This window comes from Macrobrachium nipponense, chromosome 44 (assembly GCF_015104395.2).
Source record: "Macrobrachium nipponense isolate FS-2020 chromosome 44, ASM1510439v2, whole genome shotgun sequence".
NCBI lineage: Eukaryota > Metazoa > Arthropoda > Malacostraca > Decapoda > Palaemonidae > Macrobrachium > Macrobrachium nipponense.
The window spans coordinates 20,198,606-20,222,241 of record NC_087221.1 but is presented as its reverse complement, the minus strand read 5'-3'; the positions used below and the strand labels follow the sequence as shown (position 1 = coordinate 20,222,241).

The 23,636-nt window shown below is 41.7% G+C and overlaps 1 protein-coding gene across 8 annotated transcripts in view; it reads left to right on the top strand.

Annotated features, from left to right (window-relative positions):
* LOC135204068 (uncharacterized) overlaps positions 1-23,636 on the top strand; it is a 103,196-nt gene that overhangs the window by 67,504 nt on the left and 12,056 nt on the right. For 6 of the 8 annotated variants that reach the window (XM_064234047.1, XM_064234046.1, XM_064234048.1 and 3 more), the window contains one exon: positions 1,807-1,918. In XM_064234047.1, the coding sequence (XP_064090117.1) occupies positions 1,807-1,918 (112 nt within the window). Of the gene's footprint in view, positions 1-1,806; positions 1,919-19,887; positions 23,632-23,636 lie in introns of those variants that run through there. The other 2 variants (XM_064234050.1, XM_064234051.1) reach the window with 2 other exon arrangements.

Sequence of the window (23,636 nt, the reverse complement as noted above, 5' to 3'; positions counted from 1 at the left end):
CACTAACAAGGAAATTGGAGCTTTTGAAAAGATGTGACCAAAGGATATTAAGACTGATGTTAGGAAGATTATATAAGAATGAGAGTCGGTTGAGAGATTTAATATTAAGGAGCTGGAAGAAATTTCTTGAAAGACTGAGATGGTTTGAACATATGAGAAGTGACAAGAAATTTAGCCGCAAAAGCAGGAGTTATCAAAGTAACAGGACTAGAAGACTTGTTGGATGACCTAGGAAATAGTGGGAAAAATAAGATAAATGATGACCCAGACTTCATAGGGGTTTGGACAGAAAGAGCAAGGACAAAGAATAGTGCAGAGAACTCTTGTCATATTTAATCCCCTTGAAGGGAAAAGCTGACTTAAAAATATTCATGATAATGATAGAGGTCCTTTTATTTTTCCTGCAATTTTGAAGTAGTTTCAAAACTGGGACCTAGAAATAGATGAAAATAATCATGATGATTTTTAGGATTGTGACCTCTTTAGAGGTTCTGCACAACAGTTAGGATACGCATTAGACTCAGAAGATGGGCCTAGGTGAGGTCAACCTCCTAAACACTCCACAGGTGAAGGCTAGCTACAGATACAAAGGACATTTGAGGGGAAACTTCTAAGGGCCGCTTTAAATGGAATATATTTACAAATAATTTATTTGATGTATTCAGGGGTGCCATAAGGGCACTGGGACTCTCAAGTCTGACTTATTACTGAGATTACAAATTGCTTGTAGCACTGGAATCATGTGCTCGGGTTGCTGACACGTGGGAGGACTTGGAGCGTAGGTATAGGGTGCCCAGAGTATCTAGGGATAAAGAAATCCACCTCGCAGCAGGGATAAAGGCGGTAGGATACCTGGAACGAGGTATTGCTCTATAAACACAAAGTACTGATTAAATGTGGTGATGCTGCCAAATCTTCAGACTTGCTTAAAATATATTTACATCCCCAGAATTCCCTCAGAGGGTAAGAAGTGACTGAATTACTTCACAGGAAGTTATTGTAACGAATGGGGAGGGTGTGAAACACAGACATTGACTTACGCTATCTCCCCTAGTAATTTCTCCTAGTGACTGCTAATACTGGGAGGTCATTCAAGCAATGAGCACTAGTAAATTGGATACAAGGGAACCACAGCGCTTAAATTAGATTAGCCTCATAGAACAAAGGAGCATGGCTGTGGGGAGATGACAAAGGATAGGTATGAACGTTTGTACAGAACACAGAGATGAAAAATACAGTAGGTAAAAGAGACAAAAGTGACTGCCACACTACCCCTGTACTTTACCGTCTTTGATCGCTGGTCTCAGCTTCTTAAGGGGCGCCTATGAATAAAGGGAGATGCACTCAAATGCCATCAGGTAGGGTCTATCTTGTAGCCACGTGGAAATGCAAAGGACTAGGGGCAAGGGGTCAGCCCAGCAGATACGAGGAGCTCTGGACTTGACTGGGTTTGTTGAGCGTCTGAGAGCGTGATCCTCTCAGCAACCACTTTTATTAACCTTGTGTACCCTCCGGCGGCTTTTGGAACTTGAGCAGTGTTTCAAATTCTGGAAAGACAGGGCAGACGGCAGAAAAAAAAGAGAAGAGAGGGATGCGCAGATTGGCGAGAGAGAAAGAGATGCCTTGCAATTGTTCATTTGAAAAACAACTTGATTTATGTTAGATACTGAGTGGCAAAATGGGAAAAAATATATTATGATACATTAATTGATAAATAGTCAATCCTTCAAATAAACTTACTCTTGAACTTTAAAGAATTATTATCATTGTGATGCTAAGTATACATGAATGTAAATAATTTTGCAGGTCCAGCATTTCCCTCCTATCACCCGAGATGACAGAATGTTAACTGTAAAAGGTACTGTGATGTCTGCATCACATCGTTTAGACACTAACACAAGGTCCAGTAAAACTTGGGGTAAGGTTTCACTTGTTTTCTTATTGTCTTCTACTAGTATTTAGTGTCTTGTTTTCAGTATCCTCATGTTTTCAGTACTTGAGCTTCCACAGTTCTTATTTTGATCCTCTATGTTGCACTCATTGAATCTCATAAATGAAAATGAATGTTAGTGTTGTGTGTTCCTAAGGGCCATTAGTATTTTGTTCTCATGAAACACAGGTAACAACAATCAATGTTCTTTGTATTGTGAAGTGTTTATCTCTGGGAACAAAAGGAATTGAAGAATACTCATGGAATACAGTTAAGTATAATGATCAAGAATAACGAAGTTTTATTTTTAATGACAAAGTGTCAAAAGGAAGTACCTATTGATATATATATATATTTTTTACAGTATTGCCTATGTGACATTGTTGTAGTTCATGGATACCAGAATTCTGCAAGGTTTGCATGTATATTTTATTATGGTTGAATTACAAGTGATTTCATTTTAAATACTTTACAGTCATACATTATTGATCCAGCAAATTATTTTTTACCATTCTTTGTAACACTATGTCAGAGCATAATGTAACAAATTTTTTCTTGAGGAATAGAAGAGTAGTAGTACATATTTTTTAAATTCATTCTTTTACCATTTAGTATAAGGACACCATTGTTACCTGTACAGTGTCTCTATTGCAGTCTGGTACTTTTGTTTTTCCTTATATTTTGTTGGTGTTCTGGAGGTTACCTGATTTCTTTTTCAACTCCCCATTTTTCACTTGCTTAATTTCCTCAATTATAATTTTTTTATTGGTTAAATTCTTTATTTAACCCAGTTTTGTTGTATGATCCTTAGTTGAGTGCATTACACTGTTTTTAAAGTTTTTAGATGTTCTGATATGACAAATTTTTAATCAATTTGTATTCATAGCTAACAAACTTGGAGTCTTAACAATAGGATAACTTTCCAAGCGCCAGCTGGTAACCGTTTAACCTGTTAAGCGTCCCCCCCGGATGAGCTCGCTGCTAACGTACCGTCTCGCTTTTTTTGTAATTAGCGATCATAGCACTGATGGTAGTTTTCCAAAGTTAATATTGATTTTTCTGCTTATTATTCATACTGTAGTTAGGTTTAGGAATTTTATAAAATATTGGAATAAAAAGACAATTAATACTACTATAATTTTATTTCAAGAGACTACATTATACTGAATGAAAAATATTATATATACATGCACTATTATTCTTTTGTATGCCAATCTCTAAAGCAAGGGGCTACATATAATCCAACTTCACAGTCCTTACACCAATATGAGCTATCCCTTCTTATGTTATTCTTCCGGCCTCTTCTTTTTATCTGTAAGTGGACAATACTCAGGAAAGTGCCTGCCAATTAGCTGTGAAGGTTTTTCTGCAAGTCGTGGGGGCCTGCGTAAGGGAACAGGTCTTTCTTCTGCATCTTTCATAATCAGTCTTTCACTAATCCTCAAAATAAACTCACGTCTTACAACCCTTCCACCAAGAGCTCTATATGTAACATAGCAATTCGGAACAGACATGTCTTAACTAATGTCGAAATACTTTCTTGTAATATTTCTTCAGTCTATTTCTTGCGGTCGAAAAATGAACCAAGAGGTTATCAGACAAATCAACTCCACCCATGTTTGCATTATAATCTGCAACTGCTTTCGGTTTATACATTCCTTGTCCTCTCCTAGTTTTCACTTTCATCATAGAATCATCATGCATTGTACTCAGAACACATACATCCTTTTTATCTTTCCATTTCAGTACCATAGATTTTTTCCGGAATTCTGCTACTTTTTTACCTTTTTTCAGTTTAGTTCCTTTTATTTTTCTTGACACGTCCTTTCTAGTGACCCTTACAGTACCGACAGTGTCAGTTTCTTCATCAGCAAGTGCATCTGGCAATGTTGGACTTGTATAAAAGTTAGCTGTATATAAACAATAGCCCTTGTTCAAAAGAGGGTCCATAAGAGAGGAAACAATCATATTAGACACCGGAATATCCATATATTTTTCCATGTATTGTGTGTCCTTACCTGCATAAACGAAAAAGTTCCATATATAACCAGTAGAACTTTCACAAAGTTCATAAAATTTTATTCCAAACCTTTTACGTTTAGCTGGTATATACTGAACCCATGATAAATTTCCCTTCCATCCTAACAAAGTCTCATCAACAGAAACGTTCCTACTTGGAATGTAATTGTTCTTAAATTTCTTCAAAATAAGATCAGTGAATGGTTTTATTTTTGCTAACTTTCTTCCTGGTCCATCGGTTATAGTACTATTGTCAACCAAATGTAAGAATTTATGCAACAAGTCAAATCTACGCCCACTCATTACCTTTCAAAAAAAAAGAAGAAACACTCTCATGTTGAGAATACATTGAATTGTCACACTGAATCAATGCCCTGTAAAATAAGTAGACCTATAAAGACTTTTATTTCACTTGCACAAGTGTCAAACCATCTATGTACTCGTGACTGTGGAGGCAAATGTTCTATATTCTCATCTAGAAACTGATTTGCAAATCTGTTTGTTTCTCTCACGAGGTAATCAATGATTTCATCATCAAAGTACTTCTCAAAAAATTCTACTGGATTCTCTTTATCCTCAACTTAAATTTCACGCCGGGATCAGCAACAAAAGTAAAGGCATCTCTCTCTCTCCCTCTCGGAGTCCAGTCACTCGGCAATACAAAGTCATCTTCACTCACGCTATCAGAAGAAAAGTTTGTTCCCTCAACATCCTCATCACTGGACGATTCAGAACTAGAGCTTTCATCATCAAATAGGTCATCCATATTGGACACCTCATCAAGTATTTGATTGGTCTCACCTGAAGAAATATGCTTCCTCTTTGGGACATTCATTGTGAAAGAAGCAATGCGTGACTTGTCTCGATAAACGCCTGAAGCGTACTGAAAGAAAACCAGCCAAGCGATTGCCAGAAAAAGTTACCAGGCAGGAAATAAGTTTCCATTTACAGCTTACGTGTGCTGAGAGTATTACCAAATGATGTTCCTATACTTTCTATATGAGTAAACTTATTATCACGGGACTGACGACTCGACAAGCACCTTTAAAGTCTTGAACGTAATATTCCGTTGAAGGCGGTACCGAGTAGATCGCGGTAAACGTATTATTACGTGGGTGACGCTTAACAGGTTAATACAATCAAAGATTGTAAAGCTAGGAATCTGTGAGATCTGGCATCTCCTGCGCGTACGAGGTGATAGCTGGTCAGAGACGACGCACTGGATCTCGTGACGCTCCAGTCTTTTCCCCAACCCAGGAAATATAATAAAAGAGAGACAGGCCGCCAGAGGTGGGCAGTAAAACTTTAAGATCTCAGGTTTGTTAGCTATGAAAAATACACAAATTGATTGAAAATTTGTCATTTGTTCATATGCGGAACATACCTTCGGTCTTAACAATAGGATAGACTTATACTTGGTGGATGGTACAAGTATCGTAAACTGGCTAGGAGTTGACCCACCTGACCACCCATTCTAGAAGAACGAGTTCTAAAGAAGGTTGCTTCATGCCAGTGAGAAGCTAGATAAACTGATATCTAACAACTCGGCCGTCTGGGTTGAAACACAATGATATATGAGCAGATTCATTGCAACTAGGGAACCAAAGAAAATTCTGACTGTTCATATAACAAACCATATAGCCACAGGGGTTTGTTATCACTCCTCACTCCCCCTTGCTTGATTCATATTTTGGGTTAAGGAACTTCGTAATATTATATAATGTATCCTCTTTACTCACGGGCTCCTAGAACGTTAAACAAATTGTTTTGAATTCATCATATTTAGTTAATTTGCTGAAACTAACAGAGTTCAGAGTTTTATGTGCATCACCATGTTCTGAACTAACGAGAAGCAAGGCTTCATTAATTTTAGCTCTTTCATCAGTTATTCCCCCTGAAGATATGCATCTGTCTGCATCAGCTAACCAATGATTCACTGTATATGATTCTAACCTACTTTTGTCAGGATTGGAATTTTCAACTTGTCCACAGAAATGTGTGGCTTGTGTTATTATGGCACCCTGGTTCATTTTTCTATATCTAAATGTGTTAGTACTATAAGTATTAATATTATTATTATGTATTATTTTTTTTTTTTTTTTTTTTGCTCTATCACAGTCCTACAATTCGACTGGGTGGTATTTATAGTGTGGGGTTCCGGGTTGCATCCTGCCTCCTTAGGAGTCCATCACTTTTCTTACTATGTGCGCTGTTTCTAGGATCACACTCTTCTGCATGAGTCCTGGAGCTACTTCAGCCTTTAGTTTTTCTAGATTCCTTTTCAGGGATCTTGGGATCGTGCCTAGTGCTCCTATGATTATGGGTACAATTTCCACTGGCATATCCTTCTTATTTCTATTTTCAGATCTTGATACTTATCCATTTTTTCCCTTTCTTTCTCTTCAACTCTGGTGTCCCATGGTATTGCGACATCAATGAGTGATACTTTCTTCTTGACTTTGTCAATCAACGTCACGTCTGGTCTATTTGCACGTATCACCCTATCCGTTCTGATACCATAGTCCCAGAGGATCTTTGCCTGATCATTTTCTATCACTCCCTCGGGTTGGTGCTCTTACCACTTATTACTGCAAGGTAGCTGATGTTTCTTGCACAGGCTCCAGTGGAGGGCTTTTGCCACTGAATCATGCCTCTTTTTGTACTGGTTTTGTGCAAGTGCTGGGCATTCGCTTGCTATGTGGTTTATGGTTTCATTTTTCGTATTGCACTTCCTACATATGGGAGAGATGTTATTTCCGTCTGTCGTTCTTTGAACATATCACATTCTTAGGACCTGATCTTGTGTCGCTGTTATCATTCCTTCAGTTTCCTCCTTTAGCTCTCCCCTCTGTAGCCATTGCCATGTGTCATCGCTGGCTAGTTCTTTAGTCTGTCTCCTGTATTGTCCGTGCATTGGCTTGTTGTGCCAGTCCTCTGTTCTGTCTGCTTTCTCCTGTCTGTATATTTCTGGGTCTTCGTCTACTTTTATTAGTCCTTCTTCCCATGCACTCTTTAGCCACTCGTCTTCACTGGTTTTCAGATATTGCCCCAGTGCTCTGTTCTTGATGTTGACGCAGTCCTCTATACTTAGTTAGTCCTCTCCCTCCTTCCTTTCGTGTTATGTATATTACCTGTTCCGTATTTGCTCTTGGGTGTAGTGCTTTGTGTATTGTCATATGTTTCCTGGTTTTCTGATCTATGCTGCGGAGTTCTGCCTTCGTCCATTCCCCTATTCCTGCACTGTATCTGATTACTGGCACTGCCCATGTGTTTATGGCTTTTATCATATTTCCGATGTTGAGTTTTGACTTTAGTATCGCCTTGAGTCTCTGCATATATTCTTTCCTGATCGTGTCCTTCATCTCTTTGTGTTTTAATATCCCCTCTTCTATTATTCCCAGGTATTTGTATCCTGTCTCATCTATGTGTTTGATGTTGCTCCCATCTGGTAGCTTTATCCCTTCAGTTCTCGTTACTTTGCCTTTTTGTATGTTGACTAAGGCGCATTTTTCTATTATTATTATTATTATTATTATTATTATTAGCACTGTTTTTGTTATTGTTAGTTGTGTTATTAGGGTTAGTATTTCCTTGGGTAATTTGTACTGCAATACGTCAATGTCTAAGGGTTGAAGGTCTGAAATTGTAATGCGTATCTCTTATAGTGTCGAGTAATTCGTTAAAGGACTTGTTGCATCTTCCAAGAAAAAAAAAAATTATTCACATCTAAAACACATGGTACACAACATTATTTAAAGAAAAGTTATAAATATAGTTGTTCATACGCGAACAAACCTTCGGTCTTAACAATAGGATAATTTCTAGCGCCTAGCTGGATTTGGTTAAAAAGCAGATGAAAGCAAAGAATCTTGTGAGATCTGGCAACGCATGCGTAGCTCAGGTGAAGAGTGGTCAAGGACCACGAAACTATGCCAGTACGTCAGTCTTTTCTTTGACCACCTGGGCGAGAGTAGTGTTAACCTCTCTTGGCCTTTTCCCAGTTCATTGCCCGTTTCGCTTGTTTAGTGTTTGGTGTGTTTGGCTGATATTATGGCTGCTTCTGCTTCTTCTCGGCTTCGTCAATGTGTGTGCCCGGGATTTCCAGGTTTTCTGTGTTGTTTTTTGGCTTCGGCAGCGACTGACCCCCACATCACATGCAGTAGGTGTCGTTCTAATTTTTGTACCATAATGAATCCTTGCACGGAATGCCGGACATGGCCTAAAAAGCAGTGGAAGTCGTTTTATAGCAAGAGAGAACATCGGAGGGTTTCGGCTATTTCTACATGGGAGGGTTTTTCACCTCTTCCCGATGCTTCATCTCCTGCAGTATTCAACCCTCATAGTAGCGTTGTTCCTGTGTCTCCTTCCTTTTCTTCCATTGATTTGTCGCTGGACGTATCGGGAGGCCACCAGGCTGATGTTTGTAATGTTGCCCCTTCTTCGGGAGTTTATTTGATTCCCGGGAAAGGGGAGGCTTTTTCATCATTCTCTTTTCTTCCAGAGTCAGAGGTGTTCAAAATGGCGGCGATTTGGAAGACGCTCGGGCTAGGGGGTCCCCCATTCTTGGAGGGGTTGCTAGTGCATGTTATGGAGGCTCGTGCCCCCCTCCCTGGGCTGGCCAGGCCATCCCCCCCCTCCCCCCCCGGCCTTCTCTTCGTGGGTAGCCGAGGTCGGCCATCTTGCATTGAACTGCTAGTGACTGCTGCCACCTCTTCGATTCGGAAAGACACCGTGGCGTCAGCCCCGTTGATGACATCATGGGATCCGTCTCTGTGTATTCCTCCGCCAGTGGCATCTGATTCCCCCTCGCACCGAGGGGAAGCCGTGACGCCACCACCACTTGTGACGTCACTCCCATCGATGACGTCTCCCCCAGTCATATCCACTGCTCTGCCTCTCTCAGCCGTGACATCATCCCTGCCGCCCAGTTCGCTACATCTCCCTTCCATGTCATTGGAGCCTTCTCTGGCACATCAATCTGAGGTTATATGCCAGGCAGTGCTTCAGAGGTTGGACTCTGTTTTGGATGTCAAGTTGGCTGCCTTATCGGTTGGGAGGACTGGTAGGAAACGTGTTGCTTCGTCCCCACCTCCTGCGAGGGATCACATAAGAAACCAGTGCTGTCTTCCTCTCCCTCTTCCCCCTCTACGCCCCATCGACGTATCAAGCGTTGGAAGGCTAAGGACTTTGCCCTTTCTTCGCCTACGAGGGAGGAACAATGCGGACGTGTTCTCAAGTGTGTTGGTGTTTCGGGCAGTGTTAGTGTACCTTCCCTTGTGCAATCTGCAGGGGCTGCTTCGTCCTCTGCTTCAAATCACGGGCGTATTACGACCTCCCCCGTCCGTGCACATCGCCAGCGTGCCGCAACCTTCCCCGTCCATGCACATCGCGAGCATGTTGCAACCTCCCCTGCCCATGCACATGATGTAAGCGCTCCTTCTTCAAGGCCTATTCATCGCCGTAAGGATATCAAGGTGCCTGTCAAGAGGTCGAAGGTATTGAGTGCAGAGTTGGTGCAGCAGGAGTGTTTTCCTGCTTCTCTCACTGGTGCTTCCAAGAGTTCAACTCTGGGGGATTCTTCTTCGATCTTGAGTGTTCGGGATTCCCCTCCATCACACGTTCGTACCTCTGCCACACCCATGACCATTCACGGACACGTTAATGAGTCATCTGTTGGGGTAAGTAATGTTCCTAATGTTATAGTTGGTTCGTCTCGGAAGCCGACGCATGGACCCAGGTTAGTTGGGGTTTCGGGCTGTTTGGCTGCTGACCCTTCCGTTAATTTTAGTAGGGAAGGTGCCTTAGAGGAGCCTCCGTTGCTGGAGCAGGAGGAGGGAGACAAGCAAGAGTTTCTGTCTTCCTTTTCAGAAGTTGTTGATCTCATTCGTGGGTTTAAGGGGGCCAGCCGGCTAATGCCGTTTTTTAACGACAGGACTTTGACATTCATACCACTTAATAAGGTGACTTGGGACATCTCCAAACCGCATATGATTTTCGCCTCTGACCTTCGGTTTTGTGACGCCAGGGCAATTTATCCCGAAAATAACAATTTTTCAAATTCTATCTCCTCCCTTGATATTTAATATTAAGACCTGGGATTACTACCATATATAGACCTGATGTCGACCTCCAATCAAATGGAGAGTTTTTTTTTCTAAAAGTCATTTTTTTGCTAGATATGAATTTTTCAATATGGTAAAAAAATAAACCCTATAAATCACGAGAAAAAAATTTATAAAAAAAAGACGACAAAAACTTGGAAAAAAGGGCTCTATTTGATTGTTCTATAATGTCTTTCTGAGTTATATACCAACTTCCAATGTTATAGCTTTAAAACTAAGTGAGGAGATAGATTTTGAAGGTCACTAAGTATAGTTTTGAGATACGGGCGTTCAAAGTTTTCCTTCGTATTTCTATAAAGACAATGTTAATAAATAATGATTATTATGAATGTATATCTCTTTTTTGTGTATTAATAAACCAAAACTATTTTATTTATCATAATTTAATCATAAATGATGATCCCTTTGCTCATATATCGTAGCCTGGGGCACTGCTTGAGGCAAGATGGGGCACTCCTTCCTACGTAACCCCCTCTCTCCCCTTCACTAACTCGGCTTATTACAGCGAATTTTCTTCTGTATGTTAGCGAGATGTTTTCCTTGTATTTTCCTCTTTGGCATGATGACATTCTTGCCGAAACAAAGATAATCAAATGTAAATGCAAGAGAATGTCAGAGGTGAAACTCGAAGGTGTACTCTCTTTTTACAAAGACAATTTAATAAATCATGATTATTATGAATTTCATATTCCATTTTGGGTATTAAAAAACCAAAACTATGTTATTTATCATAAATGAAGATCTCTTTGCTCAAAGATCGTAGCCTTGGGCACAGTGTGACGTGTACTGTCAGGCAAGAAGGGGGCGTTACTAGGCAACCCTCCCCTCTCTCTTCACTAACTACGCGTATATTATATTCTGTAATAATACTTGAGCGATTTTTCTTCGTCTGTATGTTAGCGAGATGTTTTCCTTGTCTTTTCCTCATTGGCATGATGAACTTCTTGCCGAAACATACATAAACATACGTAAAAGCAAGCGAATGTCACGAGGTGAAACTCGAACGTGTAACCTACTTGAAGTCTATGGTCCAACTGATTCATGATTGAACCAGATACTCGCTTCTGCGAGCCACAGAATCTCTACAGATGCCATATCTCACGATTTCTTTGCCAATAATTATCAAAATTTACGATAACAGAAGAAATATTGCATTTTCTTGTATGGATGAATGTTTTAGGCTTATTGAGTTATGTTTACTAATTACCCTGTAACTACGAAAGTAAGAGGAATTTTGACCACTTCCGGCCGGCCCCCTCAACAATTTGGAAAGTAGGACTCAGGCTCAGTCGTCTTACACTCCTTCTTGCTCGGAAGCCTTAGTGGGAGCTACACAGGATCCCAAATCATCTTTTCAGCTTTCTTTGTCGGGGCACGTTCAATCGGTCTTGCAGAAGGTTAATGCCTCTGTTTCGGACAAGGACGGTTTGCTTTACTCTAGGGGCTCTACCAAGTTATACCCCCGCCTCTCATTAGACATAGGAAGTACTATGCTACAAGCTCTGCTTTTTTGATGTCGCGCCATCTTAACCCAGACATCATTCGCCTGAAGCTGGGATTGACTTTGGAGCAGGTGAGGTCGGTGGTTCCGTCCTTGTCTCCGCAAGATGCCTCAGCATTGGAATCTATGGCGGCCTCCATGTTGCAGATGGATTCTTGACTGGACTTCTGGTCTGTGGTTGTTGCCAAGATAGCTTCTGACAGGTCCCCTGAAGGGTTGGTGAGTGCATCATCACTTGCCAGTCTGATGCAGTCCACAGGCAAGGCGTTTTCATATATGGCTCACCTCGGTGGTAATTTATGGGCTAACCTTCTTCTGATTAGACGAGACGCGGCTTTGTCTAGGATGGAGAGATTACTGGACACGGAGTCCTTGCTGGCATTGAGGAACGGAGATCTGTTGGAGTCCCAATATTTGTTTCCTCAGACAGAGCTTGAGAATGCGATAGACCGGCGCCGGGCTGGCACCAAAGACAGACTGGTGCACCAGGCCGTTTCTAAGTCGGAGTCTCGTCCTCAGAGACGTCCAGCTCCTCCTCCTCCCCCTCTCCAGCAGCAGTCAAGGAGATCGACGCCTGGTAGGCTGTCGAAGACTTCGAGTTCGGCAGGGCCTTCCCGTTCGACTCAGCCTAGGTCAGAGGATCAGCGCCCCTTTTGCTCTCATTCCTTTAAACCAAGAAGGGGCTCAAGGGGCAAAGGTAAAGGGGGCCGTCGGTAGGTTAGGCGCCTCTCCCTTTCCTGCGCCACGGGTGGGGGGTTGCCTGGTGGGCCATTGGGCCAAGTGGCAGAGTTATGGGGCAGAGAAGTGGGTGGTAAATGTCCTTAAGGTGGGGTACCTACTGCCGTTTGATTTCTCTCCTCCTCTGTCGAACAAGCTGCAGCTCAGGAAGGCATATCCTCCAGATTCTCTGAAGTTCTTGGCTCTTCAGGGGGAAATGCAGAAAATGCTGGACAAGGACGCGATAGAGGAAGTGGTGCGTCCGTCCCCAGGGTTTTACAGTCACATCTTGGTGCCCAAGGCATCGGGAGGATGAAGGCCTGTGATCGATATATCCACCTTGAATCACTTCATCAGGAAGACATGGTTCAAGATGTAGACCCCGCACTCGGTGTTGGCAGCCGTGAGGGAAGGCGACTTCATGCTGTCGATAGACTTAAGGGACGCAATCTTCCCAATCTCTGTTCATCTGATGTCCAGGAAGTTCCTTTGCTTCTCTCTTGGGGACAAGGTCTTCGAGTTCAAAGTCTTGTGCTTTGGGCTGACAACAGCCCCTCAAGTATTCACAAGGGTCTTCTCTCTCATGTCAAGTTGGGCCCATGCTCAGGGGATCCGTTTGCTGAGGTAGCTCGAAGATTGGTTAGTCTTGGCAGTTTCCAGGGAAAAGCTGCTGCAGGACAGGGATCGTCTACTTCGGTTCTGTCTGGATCTGGGCATATTAGTCAACCAGGAAAAGTCAAACCTCGTACCCACTCAAAGGATTCTTTACCTGGGCAGTCATCGATACGACAGTGGCAAAAGTTTTCCTGTCAGATCAGAGATTGGAGAAGTTGTGGGTGGTGGCGCACAACTTCCTGTCAGAATCACATCAGTCAGCTCATCAGTGGCAGGTTCTTCTGGGAGTGTTGTCTTCCCTGGAGAAGCTGGTCCCGCATGGGCGTCTTCATCTTTGGTCTCTGCAATGCAGACTGGGAGAATTATGGTCTCCAGCGGGGGACTCGCCCGTTAATGGTTCCTCTGTCTCTGGAAGTGAGAGAAGACCTTCGTTGGTGGTTAGATGACCAGAATCTGTTGAAGGGTGTCCCCCTGCGTTCTCTTCCACCGGACTTCCTTCCATTCTTGGACACCTCCCTCGCAGGTTGGGGGGCTCATTTAGGTGGCCTCATCGCTTCAGGCGTTTGGAGTTTGGAGGACAAGCAGCAACATATCATCTTGGAGATGAAGGCAGCCTTTCTGGGTCTGAAGGAGTCTCGGTAGAAGGTAGAAGGTCATTCTGTCATTCTCGTGTCGGACAACACCAAGGGGGTAGCCTATGTAAACAAACAGGGAGGCCTGGTTTCTCGTCAACTTCACCCCTTGACCATCGTGGTTCACCAGTGGGTGGTAAGCAATTCGGTAGAGCTCTCAACCAGGTATATCCCAGGCAAACGGAATGTGGTCGCTGAAAAACTCAGTCGCCGGGATCAGATCCTAGGCGACTCGCTTTAACAGCAAGCTGGAGATATTCTGTTCAGTGGTTCCAGATCCTTAAGCTTTGGCAGAGGATGCATTCCAACATCCCTGGGACAACCTGAAGGTGTATGCCTTTCCTCCGTTTTGTTTGATCCGTCAGGTTCTGAATAGGCTAATTAGTTCACAGGGTCTCTGGATGACTTGGGTAGCCCCTCTGTGGCCTCAGGCGGAATGGTTCCCAGATCTGCTGTCGGTGTTGTGAGAGGTTCCGAGGGAGATTCCCCCTTGGCAACATCTGTGTCAGCCCCATGCGGAAAGGTTCCACCAGCCCGTAGAATCCCTGTCTCTTCATGGTTGGAGGCTATCAAGTATCTCCTCTGAGCGAGAGGCTTTTCTCAGAGAACAGCTGGGCATATGTCCAGCAGTCTTAGAAAGTCGACCTCTGCGGTTTACCAAGGCAAATGGGCGATCTACTGTGATTGGTGTTGTAAATGGGGTTTTTCTCCACTCGCAGCCTCTATTCAGCGAATAGCAGACTTTTTAAACTTCCTCAGAGACAAGAAACTTTTGTCCATTTCTGCCATTAGAGGCTACAGGGCGGCCCTGAGTTTGTTGTTACGCCTTAAAGGTATCAACATCTCTTCCTTGGAACTTTCCCTGCTAGTTAAGGGGTTTGAGCAGTCGAGTTCTCCTATAGAGCTCAAGCCTCCGACATGGGATGTTTCCTTGGTTCTCAAGAGCTGCACTAAGAGTCCATATGAGGCCTTGCGTCGCTCATCTGACAGGAACCTGACGCTCAAGACAGTTTTCCTTCTGGCCTTGGCATCTTCCAAGAGGGTAGGAGAGCTCCACGGTCTGAGCTATGAGGTGAAGCACACTAGGGGTTGGGGGTCGGTGTCCTTCGAATTTGTCCCGGAATTCGTGGCCAAGACCCAAAATCCCTCTGTGCATGATAACAGGTTCACTTCGTTTTCCATTCCATCACTGAATGACTTTATGGGTGGTGATGCTCAAGAGCTTTTGTTGTGCCCTGTCTGGGCCCTGCGTTGCTATCTTAAAAGGACTCGGCATCTTAGACCAGGCTGCCGCAGACTTTTTGTTAGCACAGGCTGTACGAAGAAAGAGGTGTCTGAGAATACTATCTCTTATTGGATACGGGAAGCCATCAGACAGGCATAGTACTTGACTCTTGAAGATTCCACCACCACATCTGTGCAGGCTAGAGCGCATGACGTTAGGGGTATTTGTCCCTCTCTGGCTTTCAAAAAGAACTTGGCTGTACATAGAGGGCTGAGCGCTGGTACTTGGTTATACCAGTCCACATTCACCTCTTTCTATCGTAAGGATGTTGCCCACAGATCTGCGGACATGTTTTCCCTGGATCCTGTGGTGGCTGCCCAACAGGTTGTGGAACTCATTAGTTGCCCTTAACAGGGCACTTTTGTATCTTACCTAGATGATTGTGTGGATGAGAGAATGAGTGAGTTGGCTGGTCTCCTTTCTCTAGTACCTTTCCTTCTTCCTTTGGGCAGGTTAAGGAATAGACACGTCATTCGCTGGACTGGTCTGATACAGGTGAGTAAGGTAGTCATACTGATAGTGTGGTCGCATAATATTCAAATATCTTGCCCTCTATTCAGTAGCATATACTACACTCCTTGGCAAGGAGGGTTTGGGAGTAATACAAACCCTGGTGTATTGGTTTGCTATTGGACAGTCAAAGTTTCTCTTTGGTTCCCTATACAATGGTTCTCCCATATATCATTGTACGTCACCCAGAGTCTGAGTGGTTAGATATAAATTTATCTAGCTTCTCAACAGGCATCAGTCCCTCTCCAGAAATCATTTCTTCTGGAAGCTGGACTGGTGGGTAGGCCCCCAGCCAGTCTAGGATGTCTTGTACCTCCCTCCAAGTATGAGTCTATCCTATTGTCAAGACCGAAGGTTTGTTTGCGTATGAACAAATGACAAATTTTCTTAGACAATTTGTATTTTTCATAGCTACAAACATGGGGTCTTAACATTATACTGCATGCCTCTAGCCGCCCCTCTGTGTTAAGACATCCTGAGTTGGGAAAGACTGACGTACTGGCGTAGTTGAGTGGTCCTTGACCACTCTTCACCCGAGCTACGCATGCATTGCCAGATATCACAAGATTCCTTGCTTTCATCTGTTTTTTAACCAGATCGTGCTAGGTGCTAGAAGTTATCCTATTGTTAAGACCTCAGGTTTGTAGCCATGAAAAAATACAAATGTCTTAGAAAATTTGTAGTTTCACTATTCCCAGGGAACCTCACGTTCCCGACCATCAACCACAGTCTTGTCAAGTGAAGAATCCTTTTAATCAGAACCTTATTGTCCTTACACTGACAAACTGGAACTGAAACAGATGAAGAGGGAGTACCTCCAAAATCATCAGCACATATGTGCAAGGATGAGACACGTCCGTGTACAGAAGGTGAAGACTCAACACTCATACTGACACGAACTCGTCCATGAGGAGAGACATGGATATGAAGAGAAGACGACGATGCATTACCAGCACACACAGGAGACACATGGCTATGTAATGAAGACGAGGATGCCTTCCTTCCACAAGCTTCACTGTCAACCTCATGAATACGAACCTGTGCTGAAGAAGCACGACCTTGTGGGGCAGATGACGAAGCACCCCTATCATTTGCACAAACACTGACATGCATGGGGGAGACTGTCATGAGAGGCAGAAGGCAATGCACTCCCTCCACTTGCAGAAGACAAAACCACAACGTCTGACACGATGACAAGGAGGCGATGGAGAAGACGCAGGAGAAGGAGATAAATTCCCTTCCCTATGAGATCTCTCAGAAGCAGGAGGTGGAAAAGAGACCTTATGTTTAAGATCCATCTTCTTCATAGCAAAGGCAGAAAACCTCTCTTCCAGCCTTTTGAAGACCACTTGAAACTATGCCTTGGGTGGCTCAGTGAGAGAGGACAATGACATCATAGTGACAGGAGGATGAGCGGCCACTGCATCTGACGTCATTGCCTGAGAGGGCGCTGGGAGTGACGTCACAACATCTCTATGACCAGCAATTTGGAAAGAATAGGGCTGGAAAGAGGTGCCAATACTTTTATAGCCCATAAATTCACTTATGGCAACTTTTATACTGACTAAGATCACGAGTGTGGGCGTCTCAGGACTTCAGTGGTGCTTGTGACTTGAAGGGGGAATGTTCTGTCTCTCTCACATGACATCTTTTTGTAAATTTGCTCGCAAACATACCAAGGGGTTGCTGTTGTTTTTTGTTCTTGTCTTTTACGATGGTATGTTGGTTGTAAATATAATTTTACAAAGAAAATTGCGAAGAAATGTTAGAAAAAACATAAAAGTAAAAAAAAAAGATGTTACTGAATCTTCGTTCTTGGTAAATTTACATAAATATTTTTCAACAAATATGCTAAGAATTTGTTACTGCTTTTGTTTCTTATCTGTTTTGATATTGTGTGAGCAGTAATTATAATTTTACAAAGTAAAGTAAATTTATTTATTAGAAAAAACATATATAGGTTGGTAAAATTTACAATTGTCTTGTAAAAGAGGCCCCACAAGGGGTTGTAAATAGTAATTTTCAACTTCTCGTGGAAGGTAGGGAAAATTTTTTAGAATTTTTTTTTTTTTTCTTCTACCATGTACATTTCCATTGATGTGTTTTTTTCGTAAATTGGCCGACCTCAAAGTTTACCCTGCCTGAGGAGCTGCATATCAATATACTTATCCCGTCCAGTAAGGGTTTAACATAACATCACCCTGTGGTACGCCTGATACTTCCATCAACGAATCGGTGGAAGAAAAGCAAGGCGACACAGGAACACTAGAACTAGCAACAGGAAGAGCGACCAAGGGAGAGAGAGAAGACGAATCGTCCAGACAAGGCGAAACTCTGCGATGTTCCCTCTTCCTGTAAAACACCCTCCACTGTGACTTAGGCCAGGAACAACATTCTGTTATAGTACAAAATTAGCTGTGCACCTACTGCATGTCGTATGCAGATCCGTATACGTAGACGCTGGAAACCTAGAGCACGGAAAACCCTGAATACCCGGGCACATGCATTGATGAGGCCGTGAAGACTCGAAGGAAGCCATAATAAGCCAAAACAATCACACACAACACTGAAAGGAACAAGTGCATAAAACAACCAGCTTGGAAGGAAAGCATAAGTGCAATCGTCTACTCCCCAAGGTGGTTAAGGAAAAGACTGGAGCATCACAACGTCCACTGCGCGGTATTTGACCAGCTATCACCTCGTACGTGCAGGAGTTGCCAGATCTCACAGATTTCTTGCTTTGCAATCTTTGATTATGTTAACCGGTTACCAGCTGGCACTTGGAAAGTTATCCTATTGTTAAGACCAAAGGTTTGTTCCACATATGAACAAATGAATATTTCTTCAGAATAGAAATAATTAGGTAACTTTAAACTTAATATCCCATGCAATCTGTTGTCTTGTAAGTGTCAAGTGTTTGGCCTGAATTTCTCTGAATAAGAAGACTTCTAGCTAAAGACGACATTAGCAATTACTTATCTCTATTTCACAACAGCTTTATGAATCTTTGTCAAAAATATAAATCAAGAGATCACTGCTGTAAGCTTTACTAGCCATAAAGATTTAATGACCAGGCAACTAAAAGATTCATCTAAATAGAATACCCATTTTAAATTAATGGAAAAATAGAATCAATAGGTCTTGCCTTAACCGTTTGCCATATTTTCGGCATTTGTGACTAAAATATGGCTAAATAGCTAATAATTGTAGCTCCTTGCTGTCCACCTTCCAGGCAGTTACAATAGAAGAGTGGAAGTACATGGTCTTACCGGTTTTACCCAGAACATTGCTTTTGTAGTCCTATGCCAATTGTAGGAGACCCTTCCCAACATTGATGAAATATCAGTGAATCATCAGTTTAGTCCACAGGAGACAAGGATTAATTCTCTCTCCTACAGTACCTGGATAGGACTCAGTTATTGTATTGAAAAAAAATTGTAACTTATATCCTTGGACCCAAGGAATCCAATCAGGATCCAGACTTATCAAGCTGATGCTTGATAATCACAGATATTTGGGGGCATTTCGATATGTTAAAATGCAATGACAGTACCTTCAGCAGTTCATCTCTGTTATGGAAGACGAATCTGCCTAATTCGACTGGCTTGTCTCAGACTTCAATAATGTAATGCCTTGGGAGCCGCTATTCTCAACATGAAGACACTAGGTTTTTTGTCTCAAGAAGAGATATTTTGAACAAATACCTACTGGAACTCATTACAAGTGTAAATGGTTTATTTGAAAGATTGGAACCTTTTCTCCTAATTTATTTAGACATCTACCCCTCATATTGCTGAAAAGGTTGTTTAATGATGGTAATCCCTAATCTCGTGTTAGGCTAGAGATGTCAGTCATAGGTAGTGCATTTTGTTCACTAATATTGTATTTAGGAAATGTAGTAGTGGAAGGCTTGTGATTCAGTGAACCCCTCATATTACTTTTATTTGATGCATTTAAAGTTGATATCATAAGTGCCAACCTTAACTGTTTTCTCATGGTACCAAATTCAGTGCTCTTAGGTTGTAAAAAAGTCTATTGGTTCCTTAAAGACCAAGACTTAAGAAAGTGGCAGTTTGAATAAATTATATGATTGTGCAAGAAATAAAATGAGTGGTGACTAACTGAATTCCTGATTGAGATACCTCCCAAGCAGGCAGATATCTTGAAAAGAGCTGAGAAGTCTGTCATCTCTTTCCATAGTAGTATAATTAACTTTGGTAAGCTATGGTTTTTTTAACTTTAAAAAGTTTTTATATATTTTTTAATGGAAAACGAGCTTTTCCTTTACCTATATTTGTCTCTGCTTCTACTCATAGGAGTTTCTTCATGCAGCAAATACCTACTACTAATCTTAAATTGTTGCAGTTCAAGATATGATTTTTGCATTTAGCTTAGTAAAATTGACAGTTTTAAAGCAGTTATTTATATTTTGAAAAGATTATGTTTCATGATTTTAGTTGAAATATTTTTGTCAGTTTCAGTCCTGAATGCATAAATTTTTTCTTAATCAAGTCAACAAGTCAGTCAGTTATCTTAATCTATCTCTTCTCTTGCAGTGAATATCTGAAACAATTCACAAGTGATGAGTATATCAGCATTGTTTATAGAAATTGCACTAGGATTTGTAGTGAGTAATTACGTATTGTTAGTATTGTACAAAGTTGTGAACATGTTATCTATGGTATATAGTCATGGTTTTTAGTTTTGGGAATAATTATTTGTAGCAGTTGCACATTTGTGTGTCAACGTAGAGATGTTACAGTAAGTTGTCTTTGTCGTCATTGTCAGTAATTTTTGGTGTTAGAAATGTTCTTTTTTTTTTTGCTAGTCTTATTCTTAACAAGGGAGTTTTCATCCTGTCAGCAAGAACATTCAGTGAGTAAGTTTTTATTTAGCATTGGTTGCCATAAGCAGTTCTGAAGAGAAACTTAATCTCATATTAAGACTATGCTAAGTATTATTAAGGATGTCAGGTAAGATAATTAATCTGAAAAATTATGACTTGTAAACAGTCTATAGGCTCAGGACTAGTCATTGGAGTCAGCATCTTGAGAACACCTACAGTAGTATCATTATAAATTAGTTAGAGGACAGCAGCAGATCTAGCAAAAGCCCTTTGAGGCTGTGGATTAATTTCAAGTAGTTGTAGTTATGCAAGGAGATAAAATTAATTTTTTAATGAAACCAAAGCCGACTATATTAAAAAAAATTTGATCAGTTTTCTTAATGTGATGATGGTGAGGCTTAATTTTAGACATGCAGTAGTACAAGCACTTTTTAACCAGACCAAGTTTTTCGGTTACTGTTGCAAGTTATCTACAGATTCATTAAAATGTCCATTTGTTCCTACACAAATACAAACCTTCATTCTTGACATAGGATTTAGCATGGGAATGTGAGTTTGAACAGCCATCTAACTTTCAGACAAGGTCATTAACAATTGACAGGTGAGGGGAAGTCCCACCTACCTGTCAGTATGCATTCCACTTTGCTTCTGGATGCTGCCATGTTTCAAGGTCAGCTAGACTGCCTGACTTTGCTGTTGCTTCCATATGAAATTTCTTTTGTATTCTATGACATCTTTTCTTTCTATGACCTATTTTTGCAGACTTGTAGAATAATAAAGATGAGCCAAATCCATCAGTCATTGCAGCCTTCCACCTCCCTTATGAAGAAACTTAAGGTATTCTTTCGCTGCCCAGGTATGAAGTGCTGTGTCTGGCCATCTGAACAATGGGAGAAGTATGCTAAGAAGAAGAAAAGAGAGAAGGTATCTCTGGTGTAATTAGATTGTAATACACTGCCAGTGCCTTGAAGGTCATCTTTGGGATTTTCCCTCCTCCTGCTGTTGCTACTAGTAAGGGAACAGTTTCCGCCTCACCAACTCCTACTGAGTATTTAGTAGAGAGCCTTTGAGGGGGAGAGGATGCCCAGTCCAGCATATTACTTGAGGCCTCCTTTCACAATGAGGGAGAATTTTCTTTCGGAGGACACCCTCTCTCAGGGCAAAATTAAAAGTCTCTTAATAACCCTACTCTTTCTATGTGCAATGGAAGCCAAGCAGCTCAGTGAGTTGTAACTCTCTCTGCTGGATCACCCAAAGGTGAGTAAGGTATTGCTTGTTACTGCTTCTACCATGACCATTATGACTGATTCAGGGTCTCCACTGGCCCCTGCTGGCTCCCACTTATTCAGTGTCACTCTACATCTCATCAGTGATATGCTCAGAGGAGTTGTCTTCTTCAACTGTACGTGTGTTCCTCCTCCATTTGCTCTCTTCAGTGCTGACCTTGGCTGTGCTCAGGAAGACGTCGAAGAAGAGGAGAAGGAATTCATCATTGTTGACTTTGTCTTGTCATTGAGTACTGTCACCTCTTATTCTCTTTCTTCCAAAGCAAGTAAGTAGAGGAAGAAGAAGACTGCTCTATTTCCCCACAGGAAGTCTTGTCAAGTTTCCTGTGGTCAATCCTCTACAGTGAAGAGGTTTGAGGGGGCCCTTGCTATGGGTACCACAAGTATCACTGTAACTACCACCCAGAGTTCTCCAGACCCCTCTGTGTACCAATACTGGCTCCAGTAGTACCCTTACCAGGGCTGGCCAGGGTACATGATCTTTGGACCAGGGCCTGTTTGCCAGCAAGGCACAGCAAGAAAAGATGAAATGAGAACATGCAGGTGCTCTTTCATCCCCCACCCTCTCTTCAAAGAGAGAGTAGCATGAGGAGGTCCCCTGCTCAGTCTTCCTGGCCTATAAAAGCTTCAGCTTCTCGGAAGACTGGGACAGCCCCTTACCCTGTTTGCATGAGTGGGACCACTCTCCCCAACCTGTGTGGATGTTGTCACCTCTTGTTGAAGGCTGCCCACGGCTTTGCTTACTTGGCAACGTTTCAGTCTTCACCCAGCTGGGCAAGGGTGCTCATGGTCTTCCACCTATCTCCTCTACCTCTTCAGGGTTTACTGGGAACCAGGATATTGACAGGGCTATGGTTCAGAACCAAGACAGTTCTCAGTCCCATCCCAACCCCACCAAGGAGGCTTGCATTCCTGGGATAGTACTCGGGCCAGGAAGGTGTCATCCCCAGTTGGACATATTTACCAGTCGGTTAAGAGAGATCCCAGATTTCCTCCCACTAATAGGTATGTCTCCTATGTAAAGAATGAAGGTTTGTTTTTGCATAGGAACAAATAGCAAAGTTTTTCAAAGTAATTTGTCTTTTTCCTCTAACTTACAAACCTAAAGTACTTTGCATTAATGGCCCACCTCAGACAACCCATCTGGCACTTGGGCCAAAAGGCAAAGTGAAGTGCATACCAACAGGTGGCTGGGACTTCCCACTAACTGTCAATATAGTTAACAACCTTGTCTGAAAGTTAAATAGCCTTTCCAGCATGCAATTGCAAGCTAAATTCTATGTCAAGAACTTTTGGTTTGTATGTTAGGTAAAATGGAAATTCTGTACTTGGAATTAAAAGCCCAAAAATGGATGTGAGTTTAAAGGTCATTAGAAAGGTCTTGCAGGTATTTACCATTGTACTCTTTCATTCATTAGTTCTAAAAATAGACTTTAATGATACATACTGACATCAACAGATTAGTACAAATTAGCATTACACTTATTCTACAAGTGTGTGATGCTCATGGAAATAATAACTTAACTGTCATGTAACAATTTAATTTTATTAGGCTCTTAGTTGAACTGCAGCTTTTTTTAGCATTTTATGCCATTGGTAGGGGAATAAGGTAAAACTCTGGATCTTTATATACAGTAACTAAAATTTTAGGTATGTGATCTTTAAAATGTTATAAATCTGACCACCATTAGGAACAAAAATACACAGTTTCTGCATTTTTTTTAATTATGTAAATTTCTGTATGGTGAATTTAAATGGGCCTTTTACTCCAGTGATCTAAAACTTCATACAGTGCAAGTTCTTGCAGGGTTACTCTGGAATCCAGACAGCTAAAAGATTCATTCTATATTGTCATTTTTTTGGCCATTAAGGTTTTAATATGTCATATTTTGACTGCTATTTGTCCTTTTTTCATTAAATATTACGCACTTTCAACATTTTCAGGTGCTGAACAGTAAAATTGTACAATACAGCACAGATATTTTGAAAATACCAGGGGTTTAATAACTTGTATAGGGCTTTCTCTTTAAATGACTAGCATCTTGGCACTGTATATCCTTTTGTATTGGTATTAATGTTTATGCACCGTAAGTCTTTTATAATGTTCACCTGACTAAGCCTTGTCAGTTGTAAGTGCATTATTCAGTGCCCCAACTTAGTGTTATTTTCACTA